At 30.5% G+C, this 22,415-nt stretch overlaps 1 protein-coding gene across 2 annotated transcripts in view; it reads left to right on the top strand.

Annotated features, from left to right (window-relative positions):
* Positions 1-2,060: 2,060 nt before the first annotated feature.
* LOC135950044 (proton-coupled amino acid transporter-like protein pathetic) overlaps positions 2,061-22,415 on the top strand; it is a 161,193-nt gene continuing 140,838 nt past the window's right edge. Inside the window, exon 1 of one of the 2 annotated variants that reach the window (XM_065499533.1) lies at positions 2,061-2,382. In XM_065499533.1, the coding sequence (XP_065355605.1) occupies positions 2,347-2,382 (36 nt within the window). In that variant the 5' untranslated portion in view covers positions 2,061-2,346. The remainder of the gene's footprint in view (positions 2,383-22,415) is intronic. The other variant, XM_065499534.1, reaches the window with a different exon arrangement.

Genomic DNA, 22,415 nt, shown 5'->3' on the forward strand with positions numbered 1-22,415 from the left:
ACGTTAGCTCTTCTGCTGGTCATCCTTGTTTTAGAAGTTATTCTTTGCCGGATCTTTAAATATTCTTGCCAACTGGGGCAGTTTGAGTCATCAGCACGATTCTTAGATTCTTTTTTATGCAGTTGTAGCATTTGTAAATTACATTTCCTTCACAGTTACCTTTATTAAGGGAACATACTGCATAATCGTGGTTTCCAGCACAGGCTGAACACACTATGACGCGATTGCAATTCTTAGCTCCGTGACCATACATAGCACACTTGGCGCATTGAGTGGGACCTTTGTTGCCCTTTAGCGGTTTGCTCCAATATACAGCAATATTAGAGAAATATCTAATCTTCATGATCTCCCTTTTAGAAACATGCTGACGGTCAAATTCAATTAGATAAATCGCGTCATCAACAGTGGATCTTTTAGTTTCCAATTCTTTTACGCTTACCGGTTTTATATTGTGAGAGCTGACAAACTCGTCGCCGATTACCTTCGAGTCCAGCTTTGGTAGGCCAAACAAAATTTTGTCCATCCTTCAATTCGTGTGTATAAAACTGGAATTTCCTCTCCTTCAGTGTATTCAATGCATCGTTGTACAGCGATAACGAGTTGGATAAAATCTTTGTCCCGATAGACATACGTTTATAAGAATACTTGTCTCCGATTATTCCAATGACAGTTGAAAAACTGTGGGCTGAATCCACAATAATAGGAGGAATTTTCTCATTAATTGCAACTGCTTCTTCTTCAGATAAAATATGAAATCTGTTGGTACTTGTGTTGGGGCCATCAAACGTTTTAGGTAATCTTCTCTTTTGCGCAGACATTGCCAATTAAAAGGTTTAACGCAAAAATTAAATTGTTTATTAAATATTATAATTAAATTTGCTTTAACTATTTTTTAGTGAGATTAACACGATGTTTATGTTTTGAGGCAGAGATGCCAGATGAAAGCTAAAACCTAAATCCGCAAATTTAAAACTAAAAATTAAATCTAAAGCTGAAACTGAAAATAATTATGAAAATTTTGTTAAAACAAAAGTCAATGTTTAAAGCTAAACCTAAAAACTAAAATTAAAATTCTAATTAAATTTAAATTTTGTAAAGCTAAATTAAATTCTAGATTAAATATTGTTAAAACTTCTTTTGGTTTATATAGATTCATTTGTTTTTATTAATAAACTGAAATTTTATAATGTTTGAATGAAATTTAAAAAAAAAAAATCTCATTTAAAATGATTGGTTAAACAAAATAAGCGGCGGTAAGTAGGGAAAGGAAAGTTTGCAGGGTAAATTTTGGGGCTTCCCTAATATTAGGTTGTCATGGCGGGATTATCCAATCCCGAGTGGGAGGGTTTTACCTGGCACAACATCTGCCAGCCATTATAGGTCGTAGGTACGTTTCAGCAGGGAGACAGACAAAAACCTACTCGGTGCCCTTTCATCATTATATTTTGTTTATTTCTTTAAGCTGGTATGATTTTTTATGTGTGTGTGTAGATGCCTAGTGTGGCAGCAAGAACCATCCCCATCCGGCGAGCTCCAAGCCTGGCAAACGCGAGCATACCAGCGTCGCTACCACTCTGGCAACACCAGTTTCGTTTTTCTTTTTGGCATGGTTGTACCATACCAAACATACGCAACCACTAGTGTAGGGGTCAATATTTTTCTATAAAAACTAAAAGCATTTAGACATAAATGTAAATTTACAAGAAATGATAAAAAGTTGAAAAAGGTCGGAAAGTCGATAAAGCCGAATTAACTAAATCGTCGAACCAGTTGACACCTTAATTTATGGTTGCAAAAAGTACTGAAAATGTACAATAGTACTGAATTTTCCATCCCTGCTGTGTACCCAAATAATACACTGATTAGATCAAGACCCATTTAGTTAGGTGTCGTCGGGAGCACAGCTGATTATAGAAATAGCACGCGATAATGTCAAATAACATATATAAAAAATATTAACCGGAACGCATTTATGTCAAATTCCATATAAATTCGCCACTGCAGTCACCTATTTTAATACGCCTTGGATTAGATTGAATGTGTTTTAAGTCAGATGTAAACATTTTTTTCTAAACAAAGCAAATACATAATTATATCTGCATCCGTAATCACTGACTCAACAATTGAAAATATTTATTTTATATTCAAACCGATTATTCAATGGAACAGTGAACACTACCAATAGTTAAGGAAATTATTGCAGCATTTATTGATTTCTCTACTTTACAACAATCATAAACCTCATATGCGCGTTAAGTTTTATACGTATGTGCATTATTTTTAAGTTGCGAATAAATAGAGAAAAGTTATCATCGAACTTGAATAAATTTCCATTGCTAAAGTTAAATGGAGGATCTAACACCCTTGACAAATCTTCAACAGGTATTTATAAAAAGCTTTCAGTCTGTGAGATGAATGTACATTATTTGAACCAAATTAAAAAATTTTATCAACATTATAAACTTATAATTATTTTTGTTTTAATGTTTGTCGTGTCTCACGCTATTGTATACGTATATATGTGCATTAGGGTGGATCCATTTTTTGAGTCGAAACAAAATTAAACGGCTTCATTTTTAGATATTTCTCATTATTGTTGTAATTTTTCCCACATTAAGAATTTTTACCTATAGATAACACTATCTGCTAATAAATAATGAAAATTTTGATAAACATGTCCAGTGCAACAAATAAAACAACTCCAACAATTTTATTTATTAATTTAAATCGAACAATCAATCACCATTATCGTTGTTGGCGTAAACGTCATACGCCTACGAAATATCAAAATTAGATGTCTTAAATAAAAAATGCAGGAAGGATAGTTTGCAGACTAAACTCTTTTATGGGCAGCAATCCCGATCTTAACCAAATGTATACCAGAGGTACATCTTTCAATTGGTGTGTTCATTTACTTTCCCAGTAAATACTTGCAACGAGAGAATAAAATCAAAATTTACAAAATTACCCTCTTAAATTCTCAAAAAAAAGTAAAAAGTAAATGAACGCTTATCCAGTAAAAATTGTTTTATACACACAATTTTCTTATTCTATTCCTTTCAAAATGTATAAATACTCACATTTTCATCAATTTTATTGAAAATTCTTTTTTTCACATTTTTTCACCACAAAAATAAAATTGTAAATAAATAAACAATAACACAAAACATATGAAATGAAATATAAGCTACTTACTATTACGAGTTCAAAATAGAACTTGTAATAGTTTGCAACGAGAGAACGCTCTTGATTTTTCCTCTACTTGCAAGTTTTTTGAGATAATGAACGCTTTTCCAGTAACAATTGTTACTAACTAGTAACAACTTTCAGTTATTGAAAATAGCTAATGCCTTACTTACTATTCGAAGCGTGTGTTCAACATAGCATTGAATTTGAAAACCTTAGGCACGGTCGTAGGACGGCAGTCAAGAATCCGTTATTATGCGATGCGGGTGTTCAACTATCAAGCCTAGATTTTTAAAGTTATGCGGTCATGTAATATCTTGAATTAAATTATTTTCAATAATTATATTTGGGTTAACCTTTCTATATAGCCATATTTCGAAAATTTTAAATCTGGAATTGGTTAGTATTTTCTATAGATTTATACCTCATTTATACAAAAAATATGATACGATGGCAACTACTAATAATTAGGAAATTATGGACCACCGGAATAAAAATAAACAGCAATAAATCAAGGAATGAAGTATATTTTTTATATTAAATATAAATATAAAATAGTAGAAAAGTGAATAACCGTTTACACATGCAAGTAACAGTTCGAAAAACTCAAGATTTTTCACGCATGAAAGCTTACTTTATAGGCAAGAGAGACAAGAGGAATATAAAGGGTTACACACTCTGATGTACTTGCAATTCGTTTTGTGTTTTCGTTCGTAATACCTACAGTATTGGCCATAACAAAAGCACCCCCTCAATAAATTTTTTTAAATCATATTTTTTTTGATAAAAACGGCTTTTTTGGGTTGTATTTTGTATATACAGTGACGGACAATACAATAGAATCACTACATATAAATTTGAGTAAATCATTAAAACTACAGAATTTAGTTCAAAAATTTAAATTATTTCAGTATATGTATATTAATGTGTGTGAAGATAAATTTAAATTTATTTAGCACAGACATAAACCACATATTTTAGCTCAGCCCATTTTGCAGTTAACAGAGCACTGTTAATCAATTAACAGTCATAATACTTGAATTATAATAATCAAATTTATACCTACAATATCTGAAATAATTTCAGAATAAGACAAAAATGGAAAAAATTAAAAAAAAACTATCCATCTGAAATAATAGATGGATATTTGAACCCATCGTAATATCAGGATTCCAATAAATTTGACTTTTTTGAAAAAATAAATCTGGAGAGGATTTTTGGCCATTATGGAAATTAGGAAAAGGGCTCGGATATGATACTATGTAGAAATGGTAGTCCTAGGGTCACTGAAATGAACTGTGGTAGTGGGATATCTGAAATAATTTTGGGATACAATAAATTTGATTTTGTGAAAAAATAAATCTGGAGAGGATTTTTGGCCATTATGGAAATTAGGAAAAGGGCTCGGATATGACACTATATAGAAATGGTAGTCCTAGGGTCACTGAATGGAACTGTGGTAGTGGGATATCTGAAATAATTTTGGGATTCCAATAAATTTGACTTTTTTCAAACTTGCATCGCGTTTACACACAAAGATTTTTATTGCAGACAGTAAAGGCCCAACTATAATATGCATAAGCTAGTTTAAGGTAATGTCAAAACTGAACGAAAAGTCTGTCAAATGCTTAAGGAAATCCGAAGAAAGTTTTAGGTGGCTATAATGTACTTACGTGCATTTAAAACAATTTAGCCCCATTTGCACATTTATGTTCAACATGCAATTAAAAAAATACGTATTTCTTATTATTTTATCAAAATAAATTTTCATTTATTTCTTTATTTTCTTTGTATAAAATAAACAAACAGCTGATTCCGTACGGAATGTGCGAACTGCTTCGCTCTTTGCTTAAGCAACATTATAGTTAGTACATTATAGTTTGTCACATACGTTTTATATGTATTCGCATAGTTGCTTAAACTGACTTAAGCTAGTGCATGCATATTATAGTTGGGCCTTAAGTCCCCTTTTACAATGTAGAAATTGAAGGGGGTTGAATAGGTACAGTGTGTATTACACAGGTTTAGGAGAGAGGTCGGGAGGGAGATTGACCAGGCCAATGAAGAACTAATAACTGGTTAATAACTGTTAATTGAATATTTTTTACTCAATTCATGTAGTGATAAGCCCGTCTTCCAGTCTTCAATAACTTTAATTTTAAATTCACTGGAGTACTTGTTCCTTGTCATTGTTTTTTTTTAACAATAAACTGTATAAAACTTAAATTTTACACACTACGCCGTCCATTATTTTTATCTTTTGGAATTTTTAAATGCATTGTGATTTCCGATAACTCACATTGCAAATATGCAGTACCGAGTCAAAATTTTAAACATCTTATAAGAGGGTGCTTTTGTTTTGTCCGTTGCGTTTTGAGTTTTTATATGATTTATCATTTTAAATAAATTTTTAATAAAATTATCTTTTACTAAATGAATATAATATGAACATTAACAATATTAGTTAATAAAATACAGTGACGGACATTACAATAGAATCACTACCAATATTTCATATAAAACTATGATTTATATATAATATATTAATTCTCTATCTACTCTATTTTGATTTTGCCTTTGAATTTTGTCTATGTGGTCAACGCTTACAATTACAACTTATTACAATATTAATAACATTGTTACTTTTCAAATTAAATGATATGAAACGTACATTTTGTTGAATACATTGCGACAAAAAATAGAATCACATTTAAAAAATTAAATTAAAAGTTGGCTTTGACTTTTCATTTTTGGATTTTTTTGTTAATGTGAAAATATTTTAATAGTAATTATTAAATATTAGCTATCGAAGAAGAAGAAGAATGGAAAATTATTAAAAATTTAAGTTGTTCCGGCCGACCTCAACGTGAAATTGCTAAATTAGTAGGACGATCCCAGAAATTTGTTTTCAATGCGTTATCCATCCTCAAGCAGCCACGTTCCATAGGAAAACCACGAAAAACTAGTCTTCATTAAGATAATTTAATTGTTATAATATCCAAAGGAGATCCATTTAAGTCCGCAATCCGGAAGGAGGTTGGTTGTGAAGTATCCACAAGAACTATTCAAAGAAGATTGGTGGATGCTGGTCTGCATGGCAGAACTTCAAGAAAAGTTCCTATGCTCACTAAAAAGCACGTGGCAGCAAGAAAGAAGTTTGCCAAAGAACATAAGAATTGGTGTGGCCCAGAAAATATAAAAAAGTGGCGAAATGTGTTGTGGACGGATGAAACAAAAATTAATTTGATTGGTAGCCATGGTAAAACATGGGTCAGACGTCCAAAAAATGCTGAATTAGATCCTCGGTATACAACAAAAACGTTCAAACATGGCGGTGGAAATATTATGATATGGGGATGCTTCTCTTGGTATGGCGTTGGCCCAATTTACTGGATTAAGGAAAATATGGATAAACACCTGTACGTGAATATTTTGGAAAATGTTATGAAGCCACATGCAGAATGGAGTATGCCCTTAAAATGGGTATTCCAACAAAATAACGACCCACAGCACACTTCAGGTCTTGCGAAAATGTGGTTTTCAGATAACAAAATTGATATTATGGAGTGGCCCTCGCAATCCCCTGACTTAAATCCTATTGAAAACCTATGGAAAATAGTCAAAGATAAACTTGGACCTGAAAAAGTGAAAAACAAGGAAGAATTATGGCAAAAAATTCAGGAAATCTGGTACGATATTCCTCGTTCTACATGCGAACGATTGGTAAATTCAATGCCAAAAAGATGTTATGCTGTTATCAAAAATAATGGTTATGCAACAAAATATTAGGAAAACGATGCGTTTTTAAGATGTTCTTTAATTTTTATAAGTATGTTCTTTAATTTTTATCAATCACCATTATCGTTGTTGGCGTAAACGTCATACGCCTACGAAATATCAAAATTAGATGTCTTAAATAAAAAATGCAGGAAGGATAGTTTGCAGACTAAACTCTTTTATGGGCAGCAATCCCGATCTTAACCAAATGTATACCAGAGGTACATCTTTCAATTGGTGTGTTCATTTACTTTCCCAGTAAATACTTGCAACGAGAGAATAAAATCAAAATTTACAAAATTACCCTCTTAAATTCTCAAAAAAAAGTAAATGAACGCTTATCCAGTAAAAATTGTTTTATACACACAATTTTCTTATTCTATTCCTTTCAAAATGTATAAATACTCACATTTTCATCAATTTTATTGAAAATTCTTTTTTTCACATTTTTTCACCACAAAAATAAAATTGTAAATAAATAAACAATAACACAAAACATATGAAATGAAATATAAGCTACTTACTATTACGAGTTCAAAATAGAACTTGTAATAGTTTGCAACGAGAGAACGCTCTTGATTTTTCCTCTACTTGCAAGTTTTTTGAGATAATGAACGCTTTTCCAGTAACAATTGTTACTAACTAGTAACAACTTTCAGTTATTGAAAATAGCTAATGCCTTACTTACTATTCGAAGCGTGTGTTCAACATAGCATTGAATTTGAAAACCTTAGGCACGGTCGTAGGACGGCAGTCAAGAATCCGTTATTATGCGATGCGGGTGTTCAACTATCAAGCCTAGATTTTTAAAGTTATGCGGTCATGTAATATCTTGAATTAAATTATTTTCAATAATTATATTTGGGTTAACCTTTCTATATAGCCATATTTCGAAAATTTTAAATCTGGAATTGGTTAGTATTTTCTATAGATTTATACCTCATTTATACAAAAAATATGATACGATGGCAACTACTAATAATTAGGAAATTATGGACCACCGGAATAAAAATAAACAGCAATAAATCAAGGAATGAAGTATATTTTTTATATTAAATATAAATATAAAATAGTAGAAAAGTGAATAACCGTTTACACATGCAAGTAACAGTTCGAAAAACTCAAGATTTTTCACGCATGAAAGCTTACTTTATAGGCAAGAGAGACAAGAGGAATATAAAGGGTTACACACTCTGATGTACTTGCAATTCGTTTTGTGTTTTCGTTCGTAATACCTACAGTATTGGCCATAACAAAAGCACCCCCTCAATAAATTTTTTTAAATCATAATTTTTTTGATAAAAACGGCTTTTTTGGGTTGTATTTTGTATATACAGTGACGGACAATACAATAGAATCACTACATATAAATTTGAGTAAATCATTAAAACTACAGAATTTAGTTCAAAAATTTAAATTATTTCAGTATATGTATATTAATGTGTGTGAAGATAAATTTAAATTTATTTAGCACAGACATAAACCACATATTTTAGCTCAGCCCATTTTGCAGTTAACAGAGCACTGTTAATCAATTAACAGTCATAATACTTGAATTATAATAATCAAATTTATACCTACAATATCTGAAATAATTTCAGAATAAGACAAAAATGGAAAAAATTAAAAAAAAACTATCCATCTGAAATAATAGATGGATATTTGAACCCATCGTAATATCAGGATTCCAATAAATTTGACTTTTTTGAAAAAATAAATCTGGAGAGGATTTTTGGCCATTATGGAAATTAGGAAAAGGGCTCGGATATGATACTATGTAGAAATGGTAGTCCTAGGGTCACTGAAATGAACTGTGGTAGTGGGATATCTGAAATAATTTTGGGATACAATAAATTTGATTTTGTGAAAAAATAAATCTGGAGAGGATTTTTGGCCATTATGGAAATTAGGAAAAGGGCTCGGATATGACACTATATAGAAATGGTAGTCCTAGGGTCACTGAATGGAACTGTGGTAGTGGGATATCTGAAATAATTTTGGGATTCCAATAAATTTGACTTTTTTCAAACTTGCATCGCGTTTACACACAAAGATTTTTATTGCAGACAGTAAAGGCCCAACTATAATATGCATAAGCTAGTTTAAGGTAATGTCAAAACTGAACGAAAAGTCTGTCAAATGCTTAAGGAAATCCGAAGAAAGTTTTAGGTGGCTATAATGTACTTACGTGCATTTAAAACAATTTAGCCCCATTTGCACATTTATGTTCAACATGCAATTAAAAAAATACGTATTTCTTATTATTTTATCAAAATAAATTTTCATTTATTTCTTTATTTTCTTTGTATAAAATAAACAAACAGCTGATTCCGTACGGAATGTGCGAACTGCTTCGCTCTTTGCTTAAGCAACATTATAGTTAGTACATTATAGTTTGTCACATACGTTTTATATGTATTCGCATAGTTGCTTAAACTGACTTAAGCTAGTGCATGCATATTATAGTTGGGCCTTAAGTCCCCTTTTACAATGTAGAAATTGAAGAGGGTTGAATAGGTACAGTGTGTATTACACAGGTTTAGGAGAGAGGTCGGGAGGGAGATTGACCAGGCCAATGAAGAACTAATAACTGGTTAATAACTGTTAATTGAATATTTTTTACTCAATTCATGTAGTAATAAGCCCGTCTTCCAGTCTTCAATAACTTTAATTTTAAATTCACTGGAGTACTTGTTCCTTGTCATTGTTTTTTTTAACAATAAACTGTATAAAACTTAAATTTTACACACTACGCCGTCCATTATTTTTATCTTTTGGAATTTTTAAATGCATTGTGATTTCCGATAACTCACATTGCAAATATGCAGTACCGAGTCAAAATTTTAAACATCTTATAAGAGGGTGCTTTTGTTTTGTCCGTTGCGTTTTGAGTTTTTATATGATTTATCATTTTAAATAAATTTTTAATAAAATTATCTTTTACTAAATGAATATAATATGAACATTAACAATATTAGTTAATAAAATACAGTGACGGACATTACAATAGAATCACTACCAATATTTCATATAAAACTATGATTTATATATAATATATTAATTCTCTATCTACTCTATTTTGATTTTGCCTTTGAATTTTGTCTATGTGGTCAACGCTTACAATTACAACTTATTACAATATTAATAACATTGTTACTTTTCAAATTAAATGATATGAAACGTACATTTTGTTGAATACATTGCGACAAAAAATAGAATCACATTTAAAAAATTAAATTAAAAGTTGGCTTTGACTTTTCATTTTTGGATTTTTTTGTTAATGTGAAAATATTTTAATAGTAATTATTAAATATTAGCTATCGAAGAAGAAGAAGAATGGAAAATTATTAAAAATGTAAGTTGTTCCGGCCGACCTCAACGTGAAATTGCTAAATTAGTAGGACGATCCCAGAAATTTGTTTTCAATGCGTTATCCATCCTCAAGCAGCCACGTTCCATAGGAAAACCACGAAAAACTAGTCTTCATTAAGATAATTTAATTGTTATAATATCCAAAGGAGATCCATTTAAGTCCGCAATCCGGAAGGAGGTTGGTTGTGAAGTATCCACAAGAACTATTCAAAGAAGATTGGTGGATGCTGGTCTGCATGGCAGAACTTCAAGAAAAGTTCCTATGCTCACTAAAAAGCACGTGGCAGCAAGAAAGAAGTTTGCCAAAGAACATAAGAATTGGTGTGGCCCAGAAAATATAAAAAAGTGGCGAAATGTGTTGTGGACGGATGAAACAAAAATTAATTTGATTGGTAGCCATGGTAAAACATGGGTCAGACGTCCAAAAAATGCTGAATTAGATCCTCGGTATACAACAAAAACGTTCAAACATGGCGGTGGAAATATTATGATATGGGGATGCTTCTCTTGGTATGGCGTTGGCCCAATTTACTGGATTAAGGAAAATATGGATAAACACCTGTACGTGAATATTTTGGAAAATGTTATGAAGCCACATACAGAATGGAGTATGCCCTTAAAATGGGTATTCCAACAAAATAACGACCCACAGCACACTTCAGGTCTTGCGAAAATGTGGTTTTCAGATAACAAAATTGATATTATGGAGTGGCCCTCGCAATCCCCTGACTTAAATCCTATTGAAAACCTATGGAAAATAGTCAAAGATAAACTTGGACCTGAAAAAGTGAAAAACAAGGAAGAATTATGGCAAAAAATTCAGGAAATCTGGTACGATATTCCTCGTTCTACATGCGAACGATTGGTAAATTCAATGCCAAAAAGATGTTATGCTGTTATCAAAAATAATGGTTATGCAACAAAATATTAGGAAAACGATGCGTTTTTAAGATGTTCTTTAATTTTTATAAGTATTAGACTGATTGATTCTATTTTAATGTCGCGTATCTTATTTAGTTTTTTTATATTTGTCATAGTTTTTAACATAAGAATGTGTTCATTTTTTATTTTAGTTTTATTTATTTTTTGTGTACACCATAGGCATTAATGTGACGTGTGTGAAGATAAATTTAAATTTATTTAGCACAGACCTAAACCACATATTTTAGCTCAGCCCATTTTGCAGTTAACGGAGCACAGTTAATCACTTAACAGTCATAATACTTGAATTATAATAATCAAATTTATACCTACAATATCTGAAATAATTTCAGAATAAGAAAAAAAATGGAAAAAATTAAAAAAAAAACTATCCATCTGAAATAATAGATGGATATTTGAACCCATCGTAATATCAGGATTCCAATAAATTTGACTTTTTTGAAAAAATAAATCTGGAGAGGATTTTTGGCCATTATGGAAATTAGGAAAAGGGCTCGGATATGAAACTATATAGAAATGGTAGTCCTAGGGTCACTGAATTGAACTGTGGTAGTGGGATATCTGAAATAATTTTGGGATTCCAATAAATTTGAGTTTTGTGAAAAAATAAATCTGGAGAGGATTTTTGGCCATTATTGAAATTAGGAAGAGGGCACGGATATGACACTATATAGAAATGGTAGTCCTAGGGTCACTGAATGGAAGTGTGGTAGTGGGATATCTGAAATAATTTTGGGATTCCAATAAATTTGACTTTTTTGAAAAAAATAAATCTGGAGAGGATTTATGGCCATTATGGAAATTAGGAAAAGGGCTCGGATATTTTGGGATTCCAATAAATTTGAGTTTTGTGAAAAAATATTATTATAAAAATATTAGTGAAATTTTGGCTCCCCCTAAAACACAAACTTAGCTTTTCTTGGAATGTCCCATAATTTAAATCTTGGTCCTGTAGCCAGAGATGGTTCCTTGCGAACCAAACTTTCTACATTTCCTGGTAACTTAAACATTGGTCATGTTAATGTCCAAAGTTTAAGTCCTTCAACTCATAATGTGAAACTTGAGGAATTTAAGTTCTTATTTAAAAATTCTGGTCTTGATATTATTGCCTTAACGGAAACGTGGTTTAAGTCGAATGTTTTGTCCCAATCAGTAGAACTGCCCGGTTATAATCTAGTTAGGAATGATCGACCTGATAGTGTTAGAGGTGGTGGTGTCTGTTTTTATATTTCTGATAAATTACATTATAAAACAGTTTTTCGAGGAAATATGTATGGTATAAGTGAATCTCTATTTATTGAAATTTTTGGTAATGGATCATCTGTTGTTGTAATGGCATTGCCAGAAGTGAAAAATCAAGTACCTTTAATAATTAAACCAAAAGAAAAACAAAAAATTTAAAAAACGAAAGACGATTTAAATAAAAAAGTAGATCCGGTAAATTTTAAAATAACAAACATTGAAAATAGGAGAAATGGTACATTAGTGATACAAAGTGAAAATATAGATGAAAGAGAAAAAATAAAAACCGCGATTGAAACCAAAATGAGTGAAAGTTATGACATAAAAGTCCCAAATGAGATCGAAATGTCTATTGTCTTAACTGATATGAGTTTTAAATACGAAGATAGAGATTTGATTGAAAAATTAAAAAAACAAAATCAGATTTTGGAAAACAGCAAGATTGAACTAATTAAAGTGTATGAAATTAAGAGAAATAATAGAACCATATTTAATGCAAAATTAAAAATTGATAGTGAAACATACCCAAAAATAGTATCGGCTCAAAAGCTCAACGTCGGATGGGAGAAATGTAGAGTTTTTGATGGAACAGAAATAATACAATGTTTTAAATTCAAGGGTTTCAATCATAAATCTGTGGACTGTAAAAATGATGAAGTATGTTTTAGATGTAATGGAAACCATAAAACAAAGGAATGTAATAAAGAATATATAAATAAATGCATTAACTGTATCAGAAGTAATAAGAGGCTGAATTTGGGACTTGACGAGAATCATGCAACCATAAGTAAAGAATGTCCGGTGTACCAAAATAAATTAAAGTTAAAAAAGAGAAGAATGGGTTTAATGGATTAACAATTAAAGAGTATATATGGAATTTACACTAACATACAAGGTCTAACTAACAACTTTAATCAGTTGGAAGCAATTGCAAATACGGATAAACTAGATTTTATTATATTAACGGAAACTCATTTAACAGAAAGAGTAAATGAAGATAAAATACAATTAGAAGGATATCATCAATTTGCAACATTGTCAAACTCTACGAGAACAGGTGGATTAATCATATATTTCAATAAAGAATGGCAAGTGAACTTATTACAAGAAAGGGTATGTGATTCGAAATACTGGATAAGTGCATACACTGTTAAATACAAGAAAATCTCAATGATAATAGCTGCTGTATATAGATCACCTAGCAGTCAAGATTCAGAATTTTACGAAGTATTCGAGGAAACAATGGAAGAACTTAGTGAAAAAACAACGGATATAATTGTTGCAGGAGATTTTAATATTGATTGGGCCAAAGAAAGCGCATATAAGAAGAAGTTAGAACAGATCATTAATGATAATGGATTAAAGCAAGTGATAACAGAATATACAAGAATAACACGTAATTCAAGAACAATAATTGACTATGTTATAACAAATAAAATAAATATGAAAGTAAATAATAGTAAAAAAAATAAAATATCTGATCACGAAATAATTGAAATTTTCACTAATTTTGTAAGTCATATAAATGTTTGTATTAATACTTTTATTAATGTAATTAAATTGATTTAGTTGTAGTCCTAATTTTAGCCCTAAGGGCTTGCGGCATTTTTGAAATATAAATAAAAAAAAAAAAAATAAAAAAATTGCAATAAACGATGAGAAAAGAAAACATTCAAATAAAAAAGAGATAGGGTTTTTTAAATACAACAAAAATAGATTTCAAAGAGAAGTGAATGAAATAAATTATGATGAAAGCCAAGATCTGAACAATAATGTAAATATCTTTGATGAAACTATTGAAAACGCAATAAAAAGACTATCAGTAAAGAAGACAGTAAATGAGAATAGTTTAAAAAATAAATGGTTTAATAGGCAACTACAACGTTTAAAAAATGAAAAAATAATAAAATATAATATCGCAAAAGCCGAAAACACATATGCAGCATGGAATAACTACAAAATGGCAAGAAACATATATAAGGAGTGAGATCGAAAAATTCTTAACACACGTTTTTCATTACATTTTTTAACCCAAGTATTATTTGAATTTTTTTTTGATCAAGTTACCTTTGAAAAACATGTCAGTTATTATGTGTAATGTCAATTATATTAATTTTTTTGTTAATCTGATTAAAATGAGTGACCAGAAAAAAGTGCGTACTGAAATTATTAAATATTTTCAACAAAACCCAACTTGGTCTTACAAAAAGTTGGCCAAGCATACAAAGGTCTGCCGTCAAACTGTTTCCAATGTTATTAAACAGTACCGGGAGAACTTGTCAGTTGATAGAAAACCTGGTTCAGGTAGAAGGAATGGTCCACATGATGTTTCTAAAGCCAAAAAAATAGAACGCATTTTCAAAAGAGCTCCCAACACATCCGGTAGGAAAGCAGCCCGGTTAGCTCAGTGCTCGGACTATTTGGTACGAAAAGTTAAAGCTAATGCAGGTTTAAAAACATACAAGGCTCAAAAAGTTCCTGACAGGAACGCTACTAAAAATTTAGAGGCCAAAAACAGAGCACGGAAATTGAAGTCAAGTTTTATAAAAAAATATTCTTGCTGCATAATGGATGACGAAACGTATGTTCTGGCAGATTTTTCGCAACTTCCAGGTCAAAAATTTTATGTTGCTGATGCTCGAGGGAATGTTGAAGAAAAGTTTAGGACCCAAAAGCAGACAAAATTTCCCAGAAAGTTCTTGGTATGGCAAGCAATATGCAGTTGCGGCAAAAGAAGCCACTCATTTGTTACAACGGGCTCTATAAATACCGAAATTTACATCAAGGAATGTTTACAAAAAAGGCTGCTTCCATTCATAAGACTTCATAATGTGTCCACTTATTTTTGGCCTGACTTGGCATCCTGTCACTATGGCAAACAAGCCCTTGAGTGGTACAAGAACAATAATGTGGTATTTGTACCAAGAGAGGCAAATCCTCCAAACTGCCCGGAGCTAAGGCCAGTGGAGAGATATTGGGCTCTTGTTAAAAGAGAATTGAAGAGTACAAAAATGTGGTATTTGTACCAAGAGAGGCAAATCCTCCAAACTGCCCGGAGCTAAGGCCAGTGGAGAGATATTGGGCTCTTGTTAAAAGAGAATTGAAGAGTACAAAAAAGGTGTCCAAAAGTGTGGTAGATTTTAAACGGAGATGGACTACATGTTCGAGCAAAGTGACAGAAAGCACTATAAAAACGTTAATGGAAGGGTTTCCGAAAAAGGTTAAAAATTTCATCACTAGTGATTAAAACTATAAAAATAATTTTTTTTGTAAATTGTAATAATAATTTCAATCAAATAAAAAAAAAATTAAAGCTGTAAGTTTAGTGGTTTCTTTTTTATAAACATATATGTATGTTAAGAATTTTTCGATCTCACTCCTTAAAATAAAGCTTGAAAATGAAAAAATACATATATTAACAGGCATATAAGCAAAACCAAAGATCAAAAAGAAATGTGGAAAAACATTAAAGACTTAGTCCTAAAGAAAAACCGATCTGTGATACAATCTGTGATATTTAACAATATAGAATATAATAACAATTGTGATATAGCGAACCAGTTTAACGAATATTTTGTGAACAGTATTAAGGAAATTAGAGATAATATAGAAAATGTGCAATATTTAAATGAAATACCTGTGATAAATGTTAAATTTAAATTTCGTGCAATATCAAACATATGTAGAACTTAAAAATATGTGTAAAAGCCTAAAAAAGAAACCAGATTTTAAAAATTTAAATATTCATATTATCTTAGATAATTGGAATTTAATTGGAGATGTTGTACTGAAAATAGTAAATACATCGTTGGAAACGGGAATTTTTCCAGAAAATTGGAAAACATCAATGGTAACACCAATTGAAAAGGTGGCAAAAACAAATAAATGTGAAGAATTTCGTCCGATAAACGCATTAAAACTATGTGAAAAAATTCTGGAAAAAACTGTTAAGATACAACTAGAAGATTACTTAGAAAAAAATAATATATTATCAAAATATCAATCCGGGTTTAGAAGAAGTTTTTCGTGTGAAACATCAGTGAATTATGTTATAAATAGATGGAAAAATATTAACAAAAACCACAAAATTATGGCAATTTTTCTCGATTTTAAAAGAGCTTTTGAGACTATAGATAGAAACATTCTAGTGCTAAAACTTTACAAATACGGAATAGAAGATAAAGAACTGAGTTGGTTTGAATCATATTTAACCAACAGAAAGCAAATAACGAAAGTAAACAATATTAAATCGAACGAAATAAATAATGAATATGGGGTTCCACAGGGATCGATCCGAGGAGCTCTACTATTTATTATTTACATAAATGATATGCCAAACGTACTTAACAGATGTGAAATAGTGCTATACGCGGACGATACTCTAATTTTTAATGAATCCGAAAATGAAATACAATGCCAAAACAATCTAATGCAAGACATATTAAATATAAACACCTGGTTGAAAATGAATAAATTAAAACTAAACGAAAATAAGACGAAAATAATGGAAATAAACATGAACAGTAATACAATTTTTAAAATTAATAATAAAATAATAGAGAAAGTGGATAAGATAAAATACTTAGGTTTTATAATAGATAAAAACATTAACTTAAAAGATCATATAGAATATATTTGTAAAAAGATTGGAAAAAAGATTGGTTTTTTTAGGAGAATAAGAAGAAAAATATCGACAATAACTGCTATAAATATATATAATACAATAATCAAACCACATTTTGAATTCGGTTCAACAATCTTGTACACATGCTGCACAAATACACAAATAGAGAGACTACAGAAACTACAAAATAAAGCTATGAGAACTATAATTAAATGCAATAGGTTTACATCAATTCAATTTATGCTAGAAACACTAAAATGGCTAAACATCAGACAAAGACTCCAACTAAATACATTAACTTTTATATATAAAATGAAGATAGGAAGTGCTCCAGGATATTTAACAGAACAACTAACATATGTCAACGAAGTACAACCATACAATCTGCGAAATGCCAGCGATTTTAGGATACATAAAGCCACAAATAATGCCATGAAGAGATGCCTATTCTACAAAGGATTACAGTTATTCAACTTATTACCAAGTGATGTAAAAAATGAACGAAACATTAATATATTTAAAAGAAATTGTGTATTTTTTGTGAAAAATAATGTATATCAGAGCCTATAAAAATCTAAAATAATTTTAATCAAATGTTATATAGTTATAAGATAAAGTATTTAAAATACTACTAAATAAATAATAATAATAATTTATCTCCCCAATGGACAGATTGATGTGTTTGAGCAAATGCATAGTGATTTATTTGATAGATTTAGTAACATTATCGTAACAGGAGATTTTAACTATGATATATTTAATGTTTCTAAGTCTAAAAATTTTCGCTCTTTAGCTTACCGTTGTGGATTAACATGTGTACACAACTGCTTACCAACGCACTTGTTTGTACCTAATAATAGCACATCGCTAATCGACTATTTTGTCTTAAGTCAACCATCCTTAGTAGAATATAGTGGTCAAATGCAATTCCCTTTTTTATTATCTAATCATAGTTTAATTTACATTTCTTATAGATTTTGCCCACAACTGCTAGCTAATGACATTTACCTTAAGGATTATAATCACATAAATTTTGATGAGCTTGCACAATCCATTAATCAATTTGATAATTCGTCCATTTTTCTTACTAATGATGTGAATGAACAAGTTTCTTCTCTTAATAATTTGATAGAAAATCTACATTGTTTAGTTCCTACGTTCAGGGCTAAACGTAAATCAAATTACGTTAATTTCATGAATTCTAGGGAGGTCATCCCTGCTAGATCTTTAAGGGATATAGCATATAAAGCTCACCTTAGAGATCGTACGGTGGATAGCTGGCAAAATTATTGTAAACTGAGAAATAGGGCAAAATCTGTCATTAGAAAGATGCGTAAGAATTAGGGTGTTAGTGCTTTTAAGGATTTAAACAGCTCCCAGATGTGGCGTAAGATTGGTTGTATAGGTACTGAACGACCTGAGTTATTGGAAAGTGATATTGAGTTGATTGCAAGGGGTTTTTGAATAACTTCAATCCTAATCACTTTGGTAATTTTCATTTTGATAATATTATTGAAAGCCCAGAAATGATTTCGTTTCAAAATATTACGGAATCTGATGTTTTCATTGCAATGAACTCCATTAAATCTAATGCGACAGGTTATGATATGATTCCTATGAAGTTTTTAAAAATTATATTTCCACTGATTTCATCATATCTTTGTCATTTGATTAATACAATTTTTACAGTTTCCAAATTTCCTAATGCACGGAAATTGGCTAGAGTGGTACCAATTGCAAAAAATAATAATTACTGTACAGATAATTTAAGACCTATTAGCATTTTACCATCAATTTCGAAAATTGTTGAAAATATTATTAAACTACAGATTCTTTCCCACTGTGAACGTTTTTCATTACTGCACTCCAATCAATATGCCTTTCGTCGAAATCATAGCACAAGTTCATTACTAATAGCTTGACCGTCATGATAACTGTACAATGGTTTCTCTGGATCCATCAAAGGCATTTGATCGAGTCAATCATAAGATTCTTATAAGAAAACTTATAGATAAATTTAAATTCTCTAAGTCTGCTAGTAGATTAATTTATTCTTACTTAACTGGACGATCGCAATTTGTTTCACTACTTGGTATTAATTCGAGTATTGGAACTGTTACTTCTGGGGTTCCTCAAGGCTCAGTTCTGGGTCCAATTCTATTTTTAATGTATTTGAATGATTGTATTTCATTAATGGATAATGATATGTGCAAATCCTTTGTTTTTGCAGATGATATTTTTCTTCTTTTCAGCGCGGGCTTAATGGAAAATAATTTCCCGATTAGAATAAATCATCATTTAAACTTTATCATTAATTTGATAAACTCTAATGAGCTTAGTGTAAATTTAAATAAAACAAAAGCCATTAATTTTCATTTGCCAAATCATGACTTCTTAAATCCTACAATTTACATTGATGGCAGAACTATTGAAAATGTTGACTCTATCAAATGCCTTGGCATTATTATTGACTCCAGCCTAAAATTTAATCTGCACATTGATTGGCTTTCTAAAAGAACATGTCTGACATTAAGAAGACTTTATTCTTTTAAAGCTTACACACCGAAATTTGTTAGATACCGTTTAGCATATGGCTTGTTAATGTCACAGTTTAATTACTGCCTAGAGGTCGTATCTGGTACTACGTTAGGCTTTATTGATTGTCTAAAGAGTATACTTAGAAAAATTGTTAGGTATGTTTGTGATTTTAAGCTGCGTGATCATGACCGTGTTTCAGAATATATTCCCATTTTTCTTCGTTGTAATTTTACAAACTACTTACATCTACGTATCCTCTTACATTTCTACAAGATTATGAAAACTGGTCAACCCAATTATCTTGTTGGTATATTTTCTTTTATTCGTTCTACTCGGAATATTCAAATTGAAGTACCTCGAATACGTCTTTCAATTTTCGAACATTCGTTTAAAATAAGGATCTGTCGTATTTGGAATCAATTGCCATTGGATCTTAAATTATTCTCATTTTCCATTTCTACATATAAATTAAAAGTTTTACAATATCTTTCTTCTGTTAATATTTGAAAATAATTATATCGTAATCTGGTTTTCAGGATTTATAAATTTGTTTTACTTTTCATTTAAGCAAAGTTTGTGTGGCTGGGGAGCCATTTGTACACTATTATATTTAGTTTTTATATTTTAAATTTGAATTAATGATGTTATTATTGTATAACATGGTTATTAATCTAACAATACATGTATAATTGGCCATGAAGGCTTTTATGTATTGAAATCAATAAAAATAAATAAAATAAATAAAATAAAAAATATCCCAAAGATATCCTACTACCACAGTTCCATTCAGTGACCCTAGGACTACCATTTCTATATAGTGTCATATCCGAGCCCTTCCCAAAATTATTTCAGATATCCCACTACCACAGTTCAATTCAGTGACCCTAGGACTACCATTTCTATATAGTGTCATATCCGAGCCCTTTTCCTAATTTCCATAATGGCCAAAAATCCTCTCCAGATTTATTTTTTCAAAAAAGTCAAATTTATTGGAATCCTGATATTACGATGGGTTCAAATATCCATCTATTATTTCAGATGGATAGTTTTTTTTAATTTTTTCCATTTTTTTTCTTATTCTGAAATTATTTCAGATATTGTAGGTATAAATTTGATTATTATAATTCAAGTATTATGACTGTTAAGTGATTAACTGTGCTCCGTTAACTGCAAAATGGGCTGAGCTAAAATATGTGGTTTAGGTCTGTGCTAAATAAATTTAAATTTATCTTCACACACATTGTATATTAATGCCTATGGTGTACACAAAAAATAAATAAAACTAACATAAAAAATGAACACATTCTTATGTTAAAAACTATGACAAATATAAAAAAACTAAATAAGATACGCGACATTAAAATAGAATCAATCAGTCTAATACTTATAAAAATTAAAGAACATCTTAAAAACGCATCGTTTTCCTAATTATTTGTTGCATAACCATTATTTTTGATAACAGCATAACATCTTTTTGGCATTGAATTTACCAATCGTTCGCAAGTATAACGAGGAATATCGTACCAGATTTCCTGAATTTTTTGCCATAATTCTTCCTTGTTTTTCACTTTTTCAGGTCCAAGTTTATCTTTGACTATTTTCCATAGGTTTTCAATAGGATTTAAGTCAGGGGATTGCGAGGGCCACTCCATAATATCAATTTTGTTATCTGAAAACCACATTTTCGCAAGACCTGAAGTGTGCTGTGGGTCGTTATTTTGTTGGAATACCCATTTTAAGGGCATACTCCATTCTGCATGTGTCTTCATAACATTTTCCAAAATATTCACGTACAGGTGTTTATCCATATTTTCCTTAATCCAGTAAATTGGGCCAATGCCATACCAAGAGAAGCATCCCCATATCATAATATTTCCACCGCCATGTTTGAACGTTTTTGTTGTATACCGAGGATCTAATTCAGCATTTTTTGGACGTCTGACCCATGTTTTACAATCGCTACCAATCAAATTAATTTTTGTTTCATCCGTCCACAACACATTTCGCCACTTTTTTATATTTTCTGGGCCACACCAATCCTTATGTTCTTTGGCAAATTTCTTTCTTGCTGCCACGTGCTTTTTAGTGAGCATAGGAACTTTTCTTGAAGTTCTGCCATGCAGACCAGCATCCACCAATCTTCTTTGAATAGTTCTTGTGGATACTTCACAACCAACCTCCTTCCGGATTGCGGACTTAAATGGATCTCGTTTGGATATTATAACAATTAAATTATCTTAATGAAGACTAGTTTTTCGTGGTTTTCCTATGGAACGTGGCTGCTTGCGGATGGATAACGCATTGAAAACAAATTTCTGGGATCGTCCTACTAATTTAGCAATTTCACGTTGAGATCGGCCGGAACAACTTAAATTTTTAATAATTTTCCATTCTTCTTCTTCTTCGATAGCTAATATTTAATAATTACTATTAAAATATTTTCTCATTAACAAAAAAATCCAAAAATGAAAAGTCAAAGCCAACTTTTAATTAAATTTTTTAAATGTGATTCTATTTTTTGTCGCAATGTATTCAACAAAATGTACGTTTCATATCATTTAATTTGAAAAGTAACAATGTTATTAATATTGTAATAAGTTGTAATTGTAATCGTTGACCACATAGACAAAATTCAAAGGCAAAATCAAAATAGAGTAGATAGAGAATTAATATATTATATATAAATCATAGTTTTATATGAAATATTGGTAGTGATTCTATTGTAATGTCCGTC

The sequence above is a fragment of the Calliphora vicina genome, chromosome 2, assembly GCF_958450345.1.
Source record: "Calliphora vicina chromosome 2, idCalVici1.1, whole genome shotgun sequence".
In the NCBI taxonomy this organism is placed as follows: Eukaryota; Metazoa; Arthropoda; class Insecta; order Diptera; family Calliphoridae; genus Calliphora; species Calliphora vicina.